This window comes from Erythrolamprus reginae, chromosome 9 (assembly GCF_031021105.1).
Source record: "Erythrolamprus reginae isolate rEryReg1 chromosome 9, rEryReg1.hap1, whole genome shotgun sequence".
In the NCBI taxonomy this organism is placed as follows: domain Eukaryota; kingdom Metazoa; phylum Chordata; class Lepidosauria; order Squamata; family Dipsadidae; genus Erythrolamprus; species Erythrolamprus reginae.
The window spans coordinates 21,941,663-21,956,627 of NC_091958.1; the positions used below are offsets into that span (position 1 = coordinate 21,941,663).

The 14,965-nt window shown below is 42.3% G+C and overlaps 1 protein-coding gene across 1 annotated transcript in view; it reads right to left on the reverse strand.

The window, feature by feature from the left end:
- Positions 1 to 1,772: 1,772 nt before the first annotated feature.
- Positions 1,773 to 14,965, reverse strand: part of PKD1L3 (polycystin 1 like 3, transient receptor potential channel interacting) — a 107,086-nt gene continuing 93,893 nt past the window's right edge. The window contains exons 35-42 of the mRNA XM_070761645.1: positions 13,240 to 13,567; positions 12,881 to 13,014; positions 11,578 to 11,705; positions 9,943 to 10,103; positions 6,890 to 7,100; positions 4,341 to 4,442; positions 2,726 to 2,857; positions 1,773 to 2,144 (exon numbers count right to left, since the gene is read on the reverse strand). Coding sequence (XP_070617746.1) covers positions 2,016 to 2,144; positions 2,726 to 2,857; positions 4,341 to 4,442; positions 6,890 to 7,100; positions 9,943 to 10,103; positions 11,578 to 11,705; positions 12,881 to 13,014; positions 13,240 to 13,567 — 1,325 coding nt within the window. The 3' untranslated portion in view covers positions 1,773 to 2,015. The remainder of the gene's footprint in view (positions 2,145 to 2,725; positions 2,858 to 4,340; positions 4,443 to 6,889; positions 7,101 to 9,942; positions 10,104 to 11,577; positions 11,706 to 12,880; positions 13,015 to 13,239; positions 13,568 to 14,965) is intronic.

The following is a 14,965-nucleotide window of genomic DNA, read 5'->3' on the forward strand; positions in this document are numbered from 1 at the left end:
AAAAGAAAAGATACATTCTTCAAGAATCATGAGGTACAACACTCAAGGTCAAATAAGCAATCAGGAAACAATATTAATAAAAATATTAAGGATACAAACAAGTTACAGTCATAAGTGGGAGGAGATGGGTGATGTGGGAATGATGATAAAAATAATAATAAAATAAATAAATAATAAAAGATAAAACCACTTGATAATTTTATTTATTTATTTTATTTTATTTATGTTATTTTGTCAAGTATGTATATTTAATAAATATACACGGTGAGTAATAATCTGAATGGTTGCTAAGGGAATGGGAAATTGCAATTTAGGGGTTTAAAGTGTTAAGGGAAGGTTTGAGATATTGTTCATAGCCAAAAAGAGTGTATTTACTTCCGCATCTCTACTTTGCGGAAATTCAACTTTCGCGGGCGGTCTCGGAACGCATCCCCCGCGAAAAGCGAGGGAACACTGTATTCAGGATATGGAGTTGGCCAAACCTCTGCGAGTTTATGGCCAATTGAGTCCAAAGCCCCTTCATAAAACTGCATGGACCTGAGAATGCTTTGCTAGTTAGTCTTCCGTGTTGATAGACCTTTTTATTATTATTATTTATTTAAATTGTATCTGTTATAGATTTTGGTTTTTTAAAGCATTTGTCCCCAGTATATTGCAACATGTGTGTTTTCCTTAGAAAACCTGAATAAACATCCTCTTTTATTCTCTGGAAAGTTAAAGTTGGCATCCACAGACAAAGGAATTTTGCTTTAAATAATTATTTTGGCTAGAGGAAAAATGGTCGAGAGGTTTTTGAAGCCCTTCCTATGTTCGCTTGCAATGTTGCAAATCCATTCCCCCACCCCAAAAAGGGGTGCTTTGTTTAACCTTTTCCATTTTGTAATTATATTTACTAGGCCTGTACTGGAAAATGTCTTATCAAAAGGACTGATTCAGCTTTTCTTCTAAATCATTTCAATTTCTATCTAGAGCCTTCCACTCACATGATGACTTTTGTATGAGAGCCAAACATTTTCTTCCGTGGGGAATTTTTTTTTTTCCAGGAATATGAGACATGTCAGTTGCAAATTTATTTTATTTATTTGTTTGTTTGTTTTTGTCGAGTACGTATTGGTGTTATACAAAGATATAGCAATGTTTATATACATAATACTAGTAAGAGAGAAACTTTAGAACAGGGGACGGAAGGCACTCTGGTGCACTTATGCACGCCCCTTACTGACCACTTAGGAATCGGGAAAGATCAACAGTGGATAGTCTAAGGGTAAAGTTTTGGGGGTTGGGTGATAATACTACAGAGTCAGGTAATGAGTTCCATGCATTAACTACTCGGTTACTAAAACTGTATTTCCTGCAGTCGAGTTTGTAGTGGTTTGCTTTGAGTTTGTATCTGTTGTGTGCTTGTGTGTTGTTGTAGTTGAAGCTGAAGTAGTTGTTGACAGGAAGGACGTTGTAGCAGATGATTTTATGGGCTATGCACAGGTTGTTTTTAAGGCGACGTAGTTCTAAGCTTTCTAAACCTAGGATTCTAAGTCTAGTTGCGTAGGGTATTCTGTTGCGAGTGGAGAAGTGGAGGGCTCTTCTAGTGAAGTATCTCTGGACATTTTCTATAGTGTTTATGTCTGAAATGCTGTGTGAGTTCCAAACAGATGAACTTTATTCAAGGATTGGTCTGGCGAAAGTTTTGTATGCTCTGGTTAGTAGTGTGAGATTACCGGAGCAGAATTGATAGCAGATTTGCTAATTTTAAATAAACTGAGCCACAATTATGCTTTAATACTTAACATTTATTATATCACACTGAGAAATAGTGACAGGAGACAGACATGCACATTCTAAAAGGGAGATCTGTTCTACATACTTTAAAGTATCTCTATATCTATGCAAGATACACATTTAATTATTACAAAGCAAATGAAGCCTTTGATTCCTAAAAAATAAGCTCCCAATTTCTGCCACAAATCACAACATTTACAAGTAACACAACAGCTACACATTTACACGAGAAGCCATATCTAGATGTCGTTCCCAGCTTCTTGCAGCTGCTTGCCACAAACTTGTGTACGGTCATTTTTATACTTAATTCCAAGAAAACTGCATATTTTCTTCAGCAAGAGGTCCACTATCTCTTCTTCTTCTGACGCCTTAAATAAAAGGGGGAAAAAAGAAATGCTATCAGGGGCTTTTTTTCCCCAGAAGCTTTGTAGTATAGTTTATAGTTATAGTTTATTAGATTTGTATGCCGCCCCTCTCCGAAGACTCTGGGCGGCTCACAGCATAACTTGAAACTTCAAACAACCACTAAATGAATTCTTATAAATAGAGGACTGCCCATATTGAATTTCTCTCCTGGTCTAGGGGACCCTGTCTTGAAATCAAGAGTGATCGCCAATCCCTTGTTGAACAGGATAGTCACTTAAACTGAAGAACACATAAAGGTGGGCTACATTGGTCTGCAAATAATGCCGATTGAACTGAGTTGCATCAGGAGTTGGATTTTCCATTTTTATGGCTTTTTAAAGAATGGGTTTTTGACATTTCTGCTTGGACAACTGCACTGGATCCATTTTCAGCCATGCCTGTTTGTTTGTCTATCCCCTCTCTATTTTTAAATTATTTCCTGCTTATCTGAGACAATCCCACCAACCACACTAGTGTTAGAGCTGCAGAGGCCTCCAGGGACTTTCTTAGGCCCCCTTTAAACACTGAGAATCGCTGAACAAACCTGATAATGTTTCTGTTCCTCGCTAAAAGCCACCAGGATGACCGAAATGAAGAGGTTCAACACCACAAATGTCATAAAGATTATACAGGAACCGATTAAGAAAGACCCCAAGATAGGATTGTAATCCAAGACCTGTAATTCAAGAGATATTATTAGTCTATGGGAAAAAAATAGAAGAAAAAAATGGTTTTTATAAAACAAATATTTTTGAACTGGCATAATAATAAGTAAAATCTGCTTTTTGATCATCACTATTGTCTTCATTTTAGCCATTATTTATCTACTGCAGGATGAAGGACTTTTCTGCATATTTCCAACCAATATGGCCCTACACTTTCTTTTGCCAATTGGCAAAAATGCAATACGTACAGTACTTGCTGATATCTTCAATCCATTTTGATTTAGGTCTCTTTCATAGATTATCAAGTGGGATCCATTCTATGACAGCTTTCGTCCACCTGCCATTAGTTCTTGCTATGTGATCGGCCCATTTCCATTTCAATTATTTTACTCTCTTGATGATACTCTATCCTTTTGTTTGTTCTCCAATCCATCCAACCATCCATCCATTTATAAAACCTAATAACAAGAAGCAGCTAACTCAGCTTCCTGCAACTAGATTATTTTCCATTTATGGATTTCAGCTCCCAAAATTCTCAACAGTGGCTAAGATGACTAGATAACTCTGACTCCAGATAGTTGAAGGATATCAAGTTAGAGAGCTGTAATGCTACATAGGTACAATCCTTTGCATGTATATGCAAAAATAAACTCCGCTGTATAGGGTAAGGATGCATAGATTTGCATCCCAAATTAGTCTTTATTTCAGTTTTGATTCCCCCCCCCCTGTGATATGTTTTTCCTCTCTAGATCTTGTTCTGTCTGGGTTTTCCCAGACCTCAACACCAACTGAAAAAACAGCCAGACACTCTGGTAAAAGCCAAAAGTATTTTATAGCTGGAAAAAATAAGCACAAAGGAAAACCTGTCTTCACAACAGACAGGCTATAATACGTTACAGCAGGGTCCTGATGTCCAGTCAATACCACAAGCTTCTTGCTGGCACCCCCCCCCAAGGTTTCAATAGTCCAAGGCACAAACCAGGATTGTAAGCCACCAAAGTTCACAGACAGGTCTCACGAATCTCCAAGATAAAACTCCACAAGCCAGGAAGGGTGGGTCCGCCTTTTATCCTTTCCCAAGAGCACCACACCCAAACCCAGCTGTGACCTCTAATGCTGGAAATACTTAGCCAATTGAGTCCGTCTCTGATTAGCTCTCCTTTGTCGCATATCTATGATGTCTTGAGCATTTTCCCCTAAGGAATCCAGGCTGCTTGCTGGGGAGAGCTCCCCCTGGTGGGACTCTGGCTGTCCTTCTTCTTCAGCCTGGGATTCCTCTTCCTCGTCAGTCTGCACCTCCTGTTCCTCAGCCTCTCCCTCTGAGCTGGAAACCGACAGAAGGTCAGCCATTCCCGGAGGGGTCCCAGACTGAACCACAACAGATCTAAATCATTTTTCTCCCCACAAGATCAGTCCAAATTTCTCCCTATTCTAAATAAAATAAGCATTGTTTAATCTTTTCAGTTGATTGACCTTATTTAGAAAGTATCATACCTCTTCATAGTTGAAGATTCCTAACTGAAGGCTGACCATAGTCTCAGCAGAATCAAACAGGGTCTTATATGAATCCAATTTCCAGCCATATATTAGATTTGTCTCCATTTCAAACAAACAAAAAATAGTAATCTTAGATGCCAGGCATTTTATTTTTTTCCATAATATCTACTGCTCATTTTTTATTCTTTTCTTTTTTTCTTTTTTCACAAACTTTGCATCCATACATATACCATAATATCAAAACATTACATACATAATTTTATTTAAAATGACATAAACAAATATTCTAAATTTGCACCTTTATACTTTTATCTCTTATATATTTATCGGTTTTCCTTGTATATTTCATATTACTCCCCTCCCTCTATCTCTCTCATCCCTCTACCTTCTTTCTCCCACTCACCTACTTCCCTCCTGCCGCTCTCCCCTTCCTTTCTACTTCCCCCTTCCCTCTTGTCCTTCCCTAAGTACTTTACATCCTAATCTGTTATGTGGTTAACAGACGATTGCTCCTTTTTTATTCCAAGGGGAAAATATTCTGAAAAGATGGGATAAGATTAAACCACTTTGATGGGAAACACTTCTGATTAATTGATGGTCAAAGCAAATACAGTGTTCTCTCGATTTTTGTGGGTTCAAACCGCGAAAAGTCTATACCACGGTTTTTCAAAAATATTAATTAAAAAATACTTCGCGGTTTTTTTCCTTATACCACGGTTTTTCCCACCTGATGGCATCATATGTCATCGCCAAACTTTCGTCCACCTTTAATAAATATTTTTTTTTAATAAACTTTAATAAATAAACATGGTGAGTAATAATCTAAATGGTTGCTAAGGGAATGGGAAATTGTAATTTAGGGGTTTAAAGTGTTAAGGGAAGGCTTGTGATACTGTTCATAGCCCAAAAGTGTATTTACTTCCGCATCTCTACTTCACGGAAATTCGACTTTCGCGGGCGGTCTCGGAACGCATCCCCCGTGAAAATTGAGGGAACACTGTATAAACAGTCTTCCCTTGGCTATTGAAGCTTCTTAGTGAACTTTGAGCCTTGTCTTAAAAGTACAAACAACCTCATTGTTGCAGAGAAAATTTGGTGGAAAATGCTACATCTAGAGTTCCTGGAGGAAGGTCATAAAAATAATGAATGAGTGAAATTAATGAATAATGAAAAAAGAGTGGGCTGGTGAACAAGAAAGTAAAGTAAGACAACTTGCTGCCATTAAGCCGTTTATCTAGGTCTTCCTGTTTGTTGTGGTTAGCTCTGGCCCTGCTCCTGCCCCAAGGACTGTGGATGTGGGGGAGACATCCACATGCTGCAGGCCTGTTTTGCCCCCCCCCTGGTGGAATCTGATGATGAAGGCTCCTCTGACCAAGAAGAAATGAGTGACAGGGAGGAGGAGAATGTGACAGACAGCCTCGAAGGAGATCAATTATCTAGCTCCTCCTTGGATTCAGAACAAGAGTTAATGATACAGCGCAACAACAACTGAGAGATTATTATCAAAGAAAATGAGGCCACCTGTGGTTGGGTGGGGCTGTGGTAATTAGTGAGGCTGCTATAAATAGCAGCCTGTGGGCTTGGCCATTGTGGAGGATTATCTGATCGTTGTGTTTCGTGCCTGCTTTACTGACTTTGACTTTTTGTGTGCTGATTTTTCCCCGCTTTGAAACTAAACCAGAGCAAAGTGTGTTTCACTTTGTGAAAGAAGGACTGTGAATTGCCTCACAGCTGCAAGCTAAGTATCACAGAACTGATAAGGGACTTGTACAAATTACCAGTTTGTTTGGAGACCAGTGCTCTTTGCTATACCAAAAGAGGGCTTAGGTTAAGTGAATTTTCATTATAAAGAACATTGTTTTGAATTTTCAAACGTGTGTGTGTCTGAAATTTGTACTTGTGCATTTTTGGGAGGATTCTACCAGAGAGCCCAACAGAACACTGTTGCTCAAATTTCATCTGGTATGGAGAAAATTGAACAATCAATGCAACAGCTTGTCTCCAGAAGTTGTGGGTCCTCCATAACTGGAGGCTTTTCAAGAAGAGATTGGGCAGCCATTTGTCTGGAATAGTAGAGCCTCCTGCTTTAGCAAATCTCACACAAGGAGGCTCGCAAGTGTGAGGTTTCACCGATTTTTGGCAGTTTTTTGCTTCCCTGCACACAATTAGAAAAATAGCCAAAAATCGGTGAAATCTCTCTCGTGCTTAGAAGCCAAATCTCACGCAGGTGCGCCCACCGGCCAGCCAGTCATGCAGAGCTGGTCACGCAGCTCCATTTTCCCTACCACACTATAGACTGGCCCGTACCAGTAGGAACCCAATACTGGTGTAGGAGAACTATGCTGGTTTATTTCTAAGGTCTAGTCTGAAGTAGAGTTCTTTGCAAAGGCTCAGGATCCTAATGGGATCCTAATGACCAGTTCTGCTCAGGATTTGAAGTTTGGTGAAAAAGTGTCCGTTTTGCTTTATGAACAACCCATGTAATAAATGCTACATAAGCTGAATAAACAAACATAGAAGAAAGTGCAGCCTTCCGGATTACTCACAGCGATGGAGTACGCGAGGAACATGATGATAATCACGGTGGCAAATCCTGAGATGTCCCCCCAGGCTCTCCGCAAGGTGGAGGTGATCATGTTCAACTTGGGGTTGAGCCTCATCAGGTGCCAAAGCTTGACGGTGGATAGGAGCACCAGAAATGCAATCAGGTAGCCTAGCACTGCATCCACCGTAGCGGTTTGATTGAAGCTCACAAACCTAAGAAGAAGATCCAGGAATTATAATAAGCTGCGATGCAGCAGTCGGGGAGAGCAACCTTGGTGCCTTGCTTGTGGGAACTGCCATCCCAATCCATCCATCAGAGCATGGATATTGGAGGATTGAGTCACGATTGGAGGAACTTGGGATCAGCTGCTCAGTTAGCCGCAAGCCACATTAGATAATCTCTGTTTCCCAGGTGAGGAAGCCAGTGTTGTCCGAAGATGCGGAGAGTGGTGTGGGGGCAGACTAGATGGACCATGAGGTCTTTTTCTGCTGTCGGACTTCTATTTATTTATTTTATTTATTAGATTTGTATGCCGCCCCTCTCCGAAGACTTGGGGCGGCTAACAACAATGAAAAGACAATGAAAACAAATCTAATATTAAAAATAATCTAAAAAACCCCAATTTAAAGAACCACTCATACATACAAGCATACCATGTATACATTCTATAAGCCTAGTGAAATTTCAATCCCCCCATGCCTGACGACAGAAGTGGGTTTTAAGGAGCTTGCGAAAGGCAAGGAGGGTGGGGGCAACTCTGATATCTGTGGGGAGCTGGTTCCAGAGGGTCGGGGCCACCACAGAGAAGGCTCTTCTCCTGGGTCCCACCAAATGACATTGCTTAGTCGATGGGATCCGGAGAAGGCCAACTCTGTGGGACCTAACCGTCGCTGGGATTCGTGCGGCAGAAGGCGGTCCCGGAGATATGTTTCTATGTTTCTAAGATGCTTCTGTAGTCACGTGGCCAGCATGACTACACTAAGGCCAGGCGGGGTTGCTACTTGCTGCCGCTACTGGGGCAATGCGCATCCCAGCAAGATTTTGCTGCTGCGCATGTGCAGGAAGCAAACTCTTGTGAAAGGACATGCATGTGTGTGAGATTTTGGTGATTTTTTTTGCTCTCCGCACATGTGCAGAAGCAAAAACTGGCTGAAATCTCTTGCATGCTCAGAAGCAAAATCTCGCTGGGATATGCGCAAACACTGGAGATGCAGAGCTGCGCATGGAACTCCATTTTCGCTACCAGTGCGCAGTGTGGCCCGTACCAGTTAGCAACCCGATACTGACCAAGGCACACAGAACACTGTTGCCTTCCTATTTATCTACTCACATTTGCATGCTTTCAAACTGCTACGTAGTTTGTCAAGAGCTTCAAAAATTTTAGCAAGGGGTGTTCTGCCCCGTTGCTAGGTGGGCGTGGCCATGGTGGGAGTGGCCTAGTTGACTTCCTGCACCACGGCTGGGAGGGCATTCCCCTCCCTTGCCTCCACAGGCTTTCCGTGAGCCTTGGGAGGGTGAAAATAGCCTCCCCAGGCTCCGTGGTGCAGGAGGCTGATTCTTCCCAAACTTCTGGCAGGTCTGTTTTTCACCCTCCCCTTCATGCATACCCTGCCTGCAGGGCACGTGGGGGGACTCCTGGGAGGGGCAGGGTGGGCGAGGCCAGCCAGGAGTAGGATTGGGGGGTTCTCCAAACTGCACAGACTCTTAGCTAGAGGTTCTCATGAACCCCTGTGAACCCCCAGCAGCCCACCCCTGGAGCTCACCCTATCATGCAGTGCTTGGGTCTCGAACCACTAACCTTCCGATCAACAAGTCTAGTGTCTTAATCGTTCAGCCGCTGCATCTCAAGCTGCCCTACATCTTTCTAATAAAAGAAAAAACTCACTTGATTACTGACTTATGTTAGGGTCTCCTGCATAAAGACTACAAAGAAAAAATTCCTTGCATTTATCTTAAAGACATTCTCATTCAGTCTGGACTGGAACTGAAAAGTCCAGAGACAGGAACAGTCTGTTAATTTTCTGTTAATTATTGTTTGAACTTCAGGGGGGGGAAATTCTGTGTGTGTGTGTGTGTGTGTGTGTGTGTGTGTGTGTGTGTGTGTGTGTGTGTTAGTGAGGCAGGATACCGTTTGACGCAGGAGAAAGTTGCAGCATTGCAAGTAGGCATATACGGACCTCCTGTCCTCTGTGCCTAAATTCTCTTTGCAAGAATCTGCAACTTCCCGTTTCTTACACTGCAATCATAATCATCATGGGCTCATGGCTGACATTTTGAGATAGTTTCTCCGGGGTTTTTTTTTTCTCCATCCAGGAAGTGAAAATAGCCAAGGGGGATGGTAGAAAGATACCAGCAGTCCATCAAAACAAAACAAAAATCACCCAAAGAATCTTCTCTGCCACCTCTTTTGCAAAAGAAAGAAGCTGGATGAAACAGTTTAGCTTGTATGCACACAAATGCTTATTGAATGTATGTCTAAATCATAACAACCCATAAAAACTCTCCTCCTTCCTATCTTTGGTGGGACAGTGTATTTAGAAAGTGCCGGAGCACATAGTTCCCTCTAAGCTGAGCAGTGAGCAATTGCTCACTTAAAAATCATCATCAACTCAGAGTTTTCCAAACCTGCCCAGAAGCCGAGAGGGAAAGAGTGAGAGGGAAGGAGAGAGAGAGGAAGAGAGGAAGAGAGAGAAACAGGTAGAAAAAAGAGAGGAAGGAAAAGAGAAAGAAAAAGAATGGGAGTAAGGAAGAGAGAAAAAAAATCAAAATCTAGTTTGAAACTAGCTCAACTATTTAAGTGGCATTTTGATATTGATAGAGTTGCCCTATTATGAGCTCACTGTTATAGACACACAGTACAGTATTTTATTTTGAAATTCTCTGAGGCAAAACAGGGTGGGTTTTTTATTTGTTTGTTTGTTTGTTTGTTTGTTTGTTTATTTATTTATTATTTCTGTGCCGCCCAGTCCCGAAGGGACTGCCGCTCAGACACTATACTTTTCCGCCCACCCCCCCAAAAAATTAGAGGGAACACTGCCAGAGCATCAAACATACTCATCCTTATGTTCCTGGTAGTAAGAGATGTCCCTTAAGCCCAAGATCATCCGCCGAACAAACACAGACAGGGCACTCCAACTGATGAGGATGATAGCCAACTCCAGGAGGTTCCACTTGCTGTGGAAGTAATTCCATTTCAGAGCCCGCACAATTTTTCCCTGTTGGAAAAAGATATTCAGGTTTTGCTAGTACAGTACAATCCGTGAGCAGTGGGGAGGAAAGGCAGCATTTATATAACTCGCTAGAGTTCAGTGCAGTTTCTATTTAGATCAGGGGCGTCCAAATCAAGGCTCGGGGCCAGATCCAGCCTGTGGGGTGCTTAGATCTGGGCCGCAGGGCGGCCCTAGAAACAGCAAAGGAGTGGCCCACGGTACCTTTGCAATTATCATGCTGTTTTTTACGAAACAGTTAAAGAGCTGGGACCGGATGAGGAGATAGATGGGGAATACAAGTACAGCTTGTAACAACTGGCAACCAGGAAATCACATTCTTCCTTTGTCAGATTTAACAATTTAACATGATTTAACAATTCAAATTCTTAGCTCAGATCTTTCTATTTATTCATTCATTCATTCATTTATTTATTCATTCATTCATTCATTCATTCATTTATTTATTTATTTACTTACTGGATTTGTATGCCGCCCCTCTCCGCAGACTCGGGGCGGCTAACAACAGCAATAAAACATTGTATAACAAAATCCAATACTAAAAACAGTTTAAAACCCATTATAATAAAAACCAAACATACATACAGACATACCATGCATAAAATTGTAAGGGCCTAGGGGGAAAGAGTATCTCAATTCCCCCATGCCTGGCGGCAGAGGTGGGTTTTAAGCAGCTTTTGAAAGGCAAGGAGGGTCGGGGCAATTCTAATCTCTGGGGGGAGTTGGTTCCAGAGGGCCGGGGCCGCCACAGAGAAGGCTCTTCCTCTGGGTCCCGCCAAGCGACATTGTTTGGTTGACGGGACCCGGAGAAGACCCACTCTGTGGGACCTAACTGGTCGCTGGGATTCATGCAGCAGAAGGCGGTCCCTGAGCTATATGCTGTTGTAGAGGAAGTCTTTATATTGACATCACTGCACATGACCACATGTCGCAAAAGCACACCAGTGGTGGGATTCAAAAGTTTTTATTACTGTTTCTTTGGGTGTGGCTTGGTGGGCGTGGCAGGGGAAGGATACTGCAAAATCCCCATTTCCTGCCGATCAGCTGGGACTCGGGAGGCAGAGAATAAAGGCATGGGGTCAGTCAGAGGTGGTATTTACCGGTTCTCCAAACTGCTCAAAAATTGCACTACCGGTTCTCCAGAACTGCTCAGAACCTGCTGAATCCCACCTCTGATCTGATCTCTTGCTTGCTGGCAATACATCCGAGCAGCCAATACAGCCGGCTTGTTTTCTGCCCATAATTGGCAAGTACCAGCCAAAATCAGATTGGCTACAGCCTGTTTTCCTTGAGAGGTGTCACGAATTAATTGATTGACATTTTACCTCTGCTTGAATTTTTTTAAATAACTGTTTTGGAACTTAGTTTTTGCCCATTGGCTTTCCTCTCTATAGTGCACCAGACACCCAGGACCTGGTCACTTTGAGAATAAATCTATTCAACTCAGCAGAGTTTTTCTTACCTGCTCCACCATGTAGTAGATAACAAAGAGGAAATAAATTATTTCTGCTGCAACAACAAAGATATGCAGACCATCGGTGTATGGATAAAGGCGGATGCTTTGCAATTCTGCCCGTGGAAAGAAAGCTCCTTTAAAAGAAAATCAAAGCAGGAGTTAATTGTACAGAAATATTTGTTATCTGTAAACAATGGCAAGACCTAGAAAGCTGCATTAATATCTCCTTCTGTCTTTCTGTGGGTATTGCTTGATGGTCATGTGACCGGATAAGAGTGGCTTGATGGTCATGTGACCAGGTGGGAGTGGCTTGACAATCATGTGACCAGAGGTGGCTTAAAGATCATGTGACTGGAGGGAGTGGCTTACTAAACAAGATAAGTTTTGAAATAGCTGCTTGGACTCTTTTTCAGTTGATTGTCACATTATTTGAATAGCCACAAAAGGACAAATGATAGACAGTGTTATTTGTTGAGAAGCACAGTAACATTTCAAGGGTTTGTACTGAACCCACAAGGTTCAGCATGATAACAGATTAGGCAAGTAGCTCAATTTTCTTCAATTACTATAAAAGTTTGGTTCTAGATAATGATTAAAATGAATAAAGCGTTTATGGGTAAAAACATACTATTTAATTATTTCCTATTTTAAAAGTAATTAAGGATCATGCTAAGGTACTAGAGAAAGAAGGACAATAAAAAAACTATTACGTATTCAATAAATAGTGCATAAACCTTCTACCTCCACTGTGCCCCCCCTCATGGGGGCACCAGCCCATTACTGGTCTCCACCTAACACCATCCCCTGTCTCCTTTACCCGCTGAGAAACTAGGGAGGGTCTTTTCTGAGCCTCTTGTCCCTCCCACTATCCAGCTATAGTCTATGCTTAATGCACCTGTCTTCCTTAAACCTTCCTCCATACTTGGATAAGAAGGCATCATATTCTGCCAATCCCCTCTCCAGTGGCATCATCAGATGTGTCTTCAGGGGATGGTCCAAAAAGTCCAGACGATTTGAAACTCCACCAATTTGGTTTGTATGTGTTGCAATCTGGCAGCATTAGGCACCCAGGAGGTCTCCTAAATTATCACATGGACTACCCACAGTGAAGGGCTACCAAAAATGTTTACTACCACACTGTGGTCGTGGCTTATGCAGGACGGCCTGCATTTTCTTTCAACATCTTTCAGTGCAAACTGGGTGCTCTGGGGTGGAGCTCCACTTTCGCTTCCTCACTGCGTTCCCCCCTGTCTGGGCAACAGCCCACCCCTGGCTACACAGTTTCTGGTCTAAGACCTCCAGCTCTCACCTAAAGCGTTGGTTTCAAACATCAGGCTCACGATGCAGAAGAGGTTCACGTTTGCATTGTAGACGGTGAACTCGACAAACACAGCTCTTGTAAAGCTATCCAGCCAGGTGTTATCGAACAAGTATTGGAGAATTCTGGCAAGGTATCAATCAATGAATGAACAATTAGTCGCTCCTATGACATTGAGACCTTACTCATATTAAGACTTAATCAGTTGGGTTAGGTTAGTCAACTGGCTCTCCGACGACCCATAGGCACCACCGAACCCGGAGCATTTCACCCCTGCTTCAAATCCAGATCGCTGCTTTGCCATAAGAACCGCAGAGGCAACCCAAACTCACGTAACAGCAAGGGCCTACCTGGAGGCATTGGTGGAATCCATCCCCAGGTGAACAATGTAGCCTCCACCTCTGTAAACAGCCAGTTTGCCCCAGATGGGGTGACCCCTCAGCCTTGCCTGGCTCTGATATTGCCAAGCCGAATAGAACTCGGAAGAGTTGTCCAAGGAAGAGCCGTTCCAGTTGATGCCATAATCTCCCATGTCCTCGGTGTCAAAGGAATAAGCGGCGTGACACTCTCTGACTGTCATGTCTAAGCTTGGATCAATGGGGCAGGAGTTGCCCTTGACCCTCACTTGCCGAATCCGAGCACTTCCCACCAGTTTGGAGTTGCCATCTGTGATGAAACCTTGGGAGGGTTTGAGAAGGAATTCCAAATTACAGATTACAAATTACAGAATAACAAAGTTGGAAGGGGCCTTATAGGCCATCTAGTCCAACTCCCCACTCAAGCAGGAGACACTAAATCATTTCTGATAAATGGCAATCTAATCTCTTCTTGAAAGTGATGAAGCTCCCACAACTTCTGAAGGAAACTTCTGTTTCATTGGTTGATGGTTCTCACTGTCAGAAAGTTCGTCCTTATTTCTAGGTTGAATCTCTCATTGATCAGTTTCCATCCGTTATTCCTTGTCTGGCCTTCAGGTGCTTTGGAGAATAGCTTGACCCTCCTCTCTGTGGCAGCCCCTCAAATATTGGAACACCACTATCATGTCTGCCCTGGTCCTTCTCTTCACTAGACTAACCATGCCCAGTTTCTGCAACCATTTATTGTACATTTTATCCTTCAGTCCTGAAATCATCCTGGTTGCTCTTCTCTGCTCTTTTTCTAGAGTCTCAGCATCTTTTTTATAGTGTGGTGACCAAAACTGGATGCAGTACTCTATTTGTGGTCTTTCTAAGGCTTTATAAAGTGGTATTAGTACCTCACTTGATCTTGCTTGTATCCCTCTGTTAATGCAATTTAGGATTGCACTGGCTTTTTTGGATGCCGCTGCACACTGCTAGTTCATGTCTACTTCAACTCCAAGATACCTTTCACAGTCACTGCTATTAAGCCTGGTTTCACCCAGTTTATATATGTACGTTTGGTTTTTCTTACCTAAGTGTCTGCCCCTACACATTTGCAGACCTTCAAAGTAATTTTCTGTCTTCTCAGTTGCTTTAGCTTAAAACCAAGGACTGAAAACATGGTTCATTATTCCCCCAATTATATGAGGAGCATATGTATTTGTATCCATATATGCGTCTGTGTGTTTTTCTGAAAACTTGCAAGCTCATCAAATTTCAGAAGATGTGGGTGTTGTTGCATAAGATAATTGAAGCCCTTGGGAATAAAATCCCCAAAATAATGAGCCGGGGTGGCGCAGCAGGTAGAGTGCTGTACTGCAGGCCACTGAAGCTGACTATAGATCTGAAGGTCAGCGGTTCAAATCTCATCACCGGCTCAAGGTTGACTCAGCCTTCCATCCTTCCGAGGTGGGTAAAATGAGGACCCGGATTGTGGGGGCAATAGCCTAGCTCTGTTAAAAAGTGCTATTGCTAACATGTTGTAAGCCGCCCTGAGTCTAAGGAGAAGGGCAGCATAAAAATCAAATAAATAAATAAATAAATAAATAAATAAATAAATATTTTGAGATCTATATGATGATTTTATATGGCTCCTTGTAGAAACTATTTTAGATATCCCAGGATTTATGGGTACAAGGCTACTGATTTCCAGTTCAGCCAAAGCAATTTAGAGAAA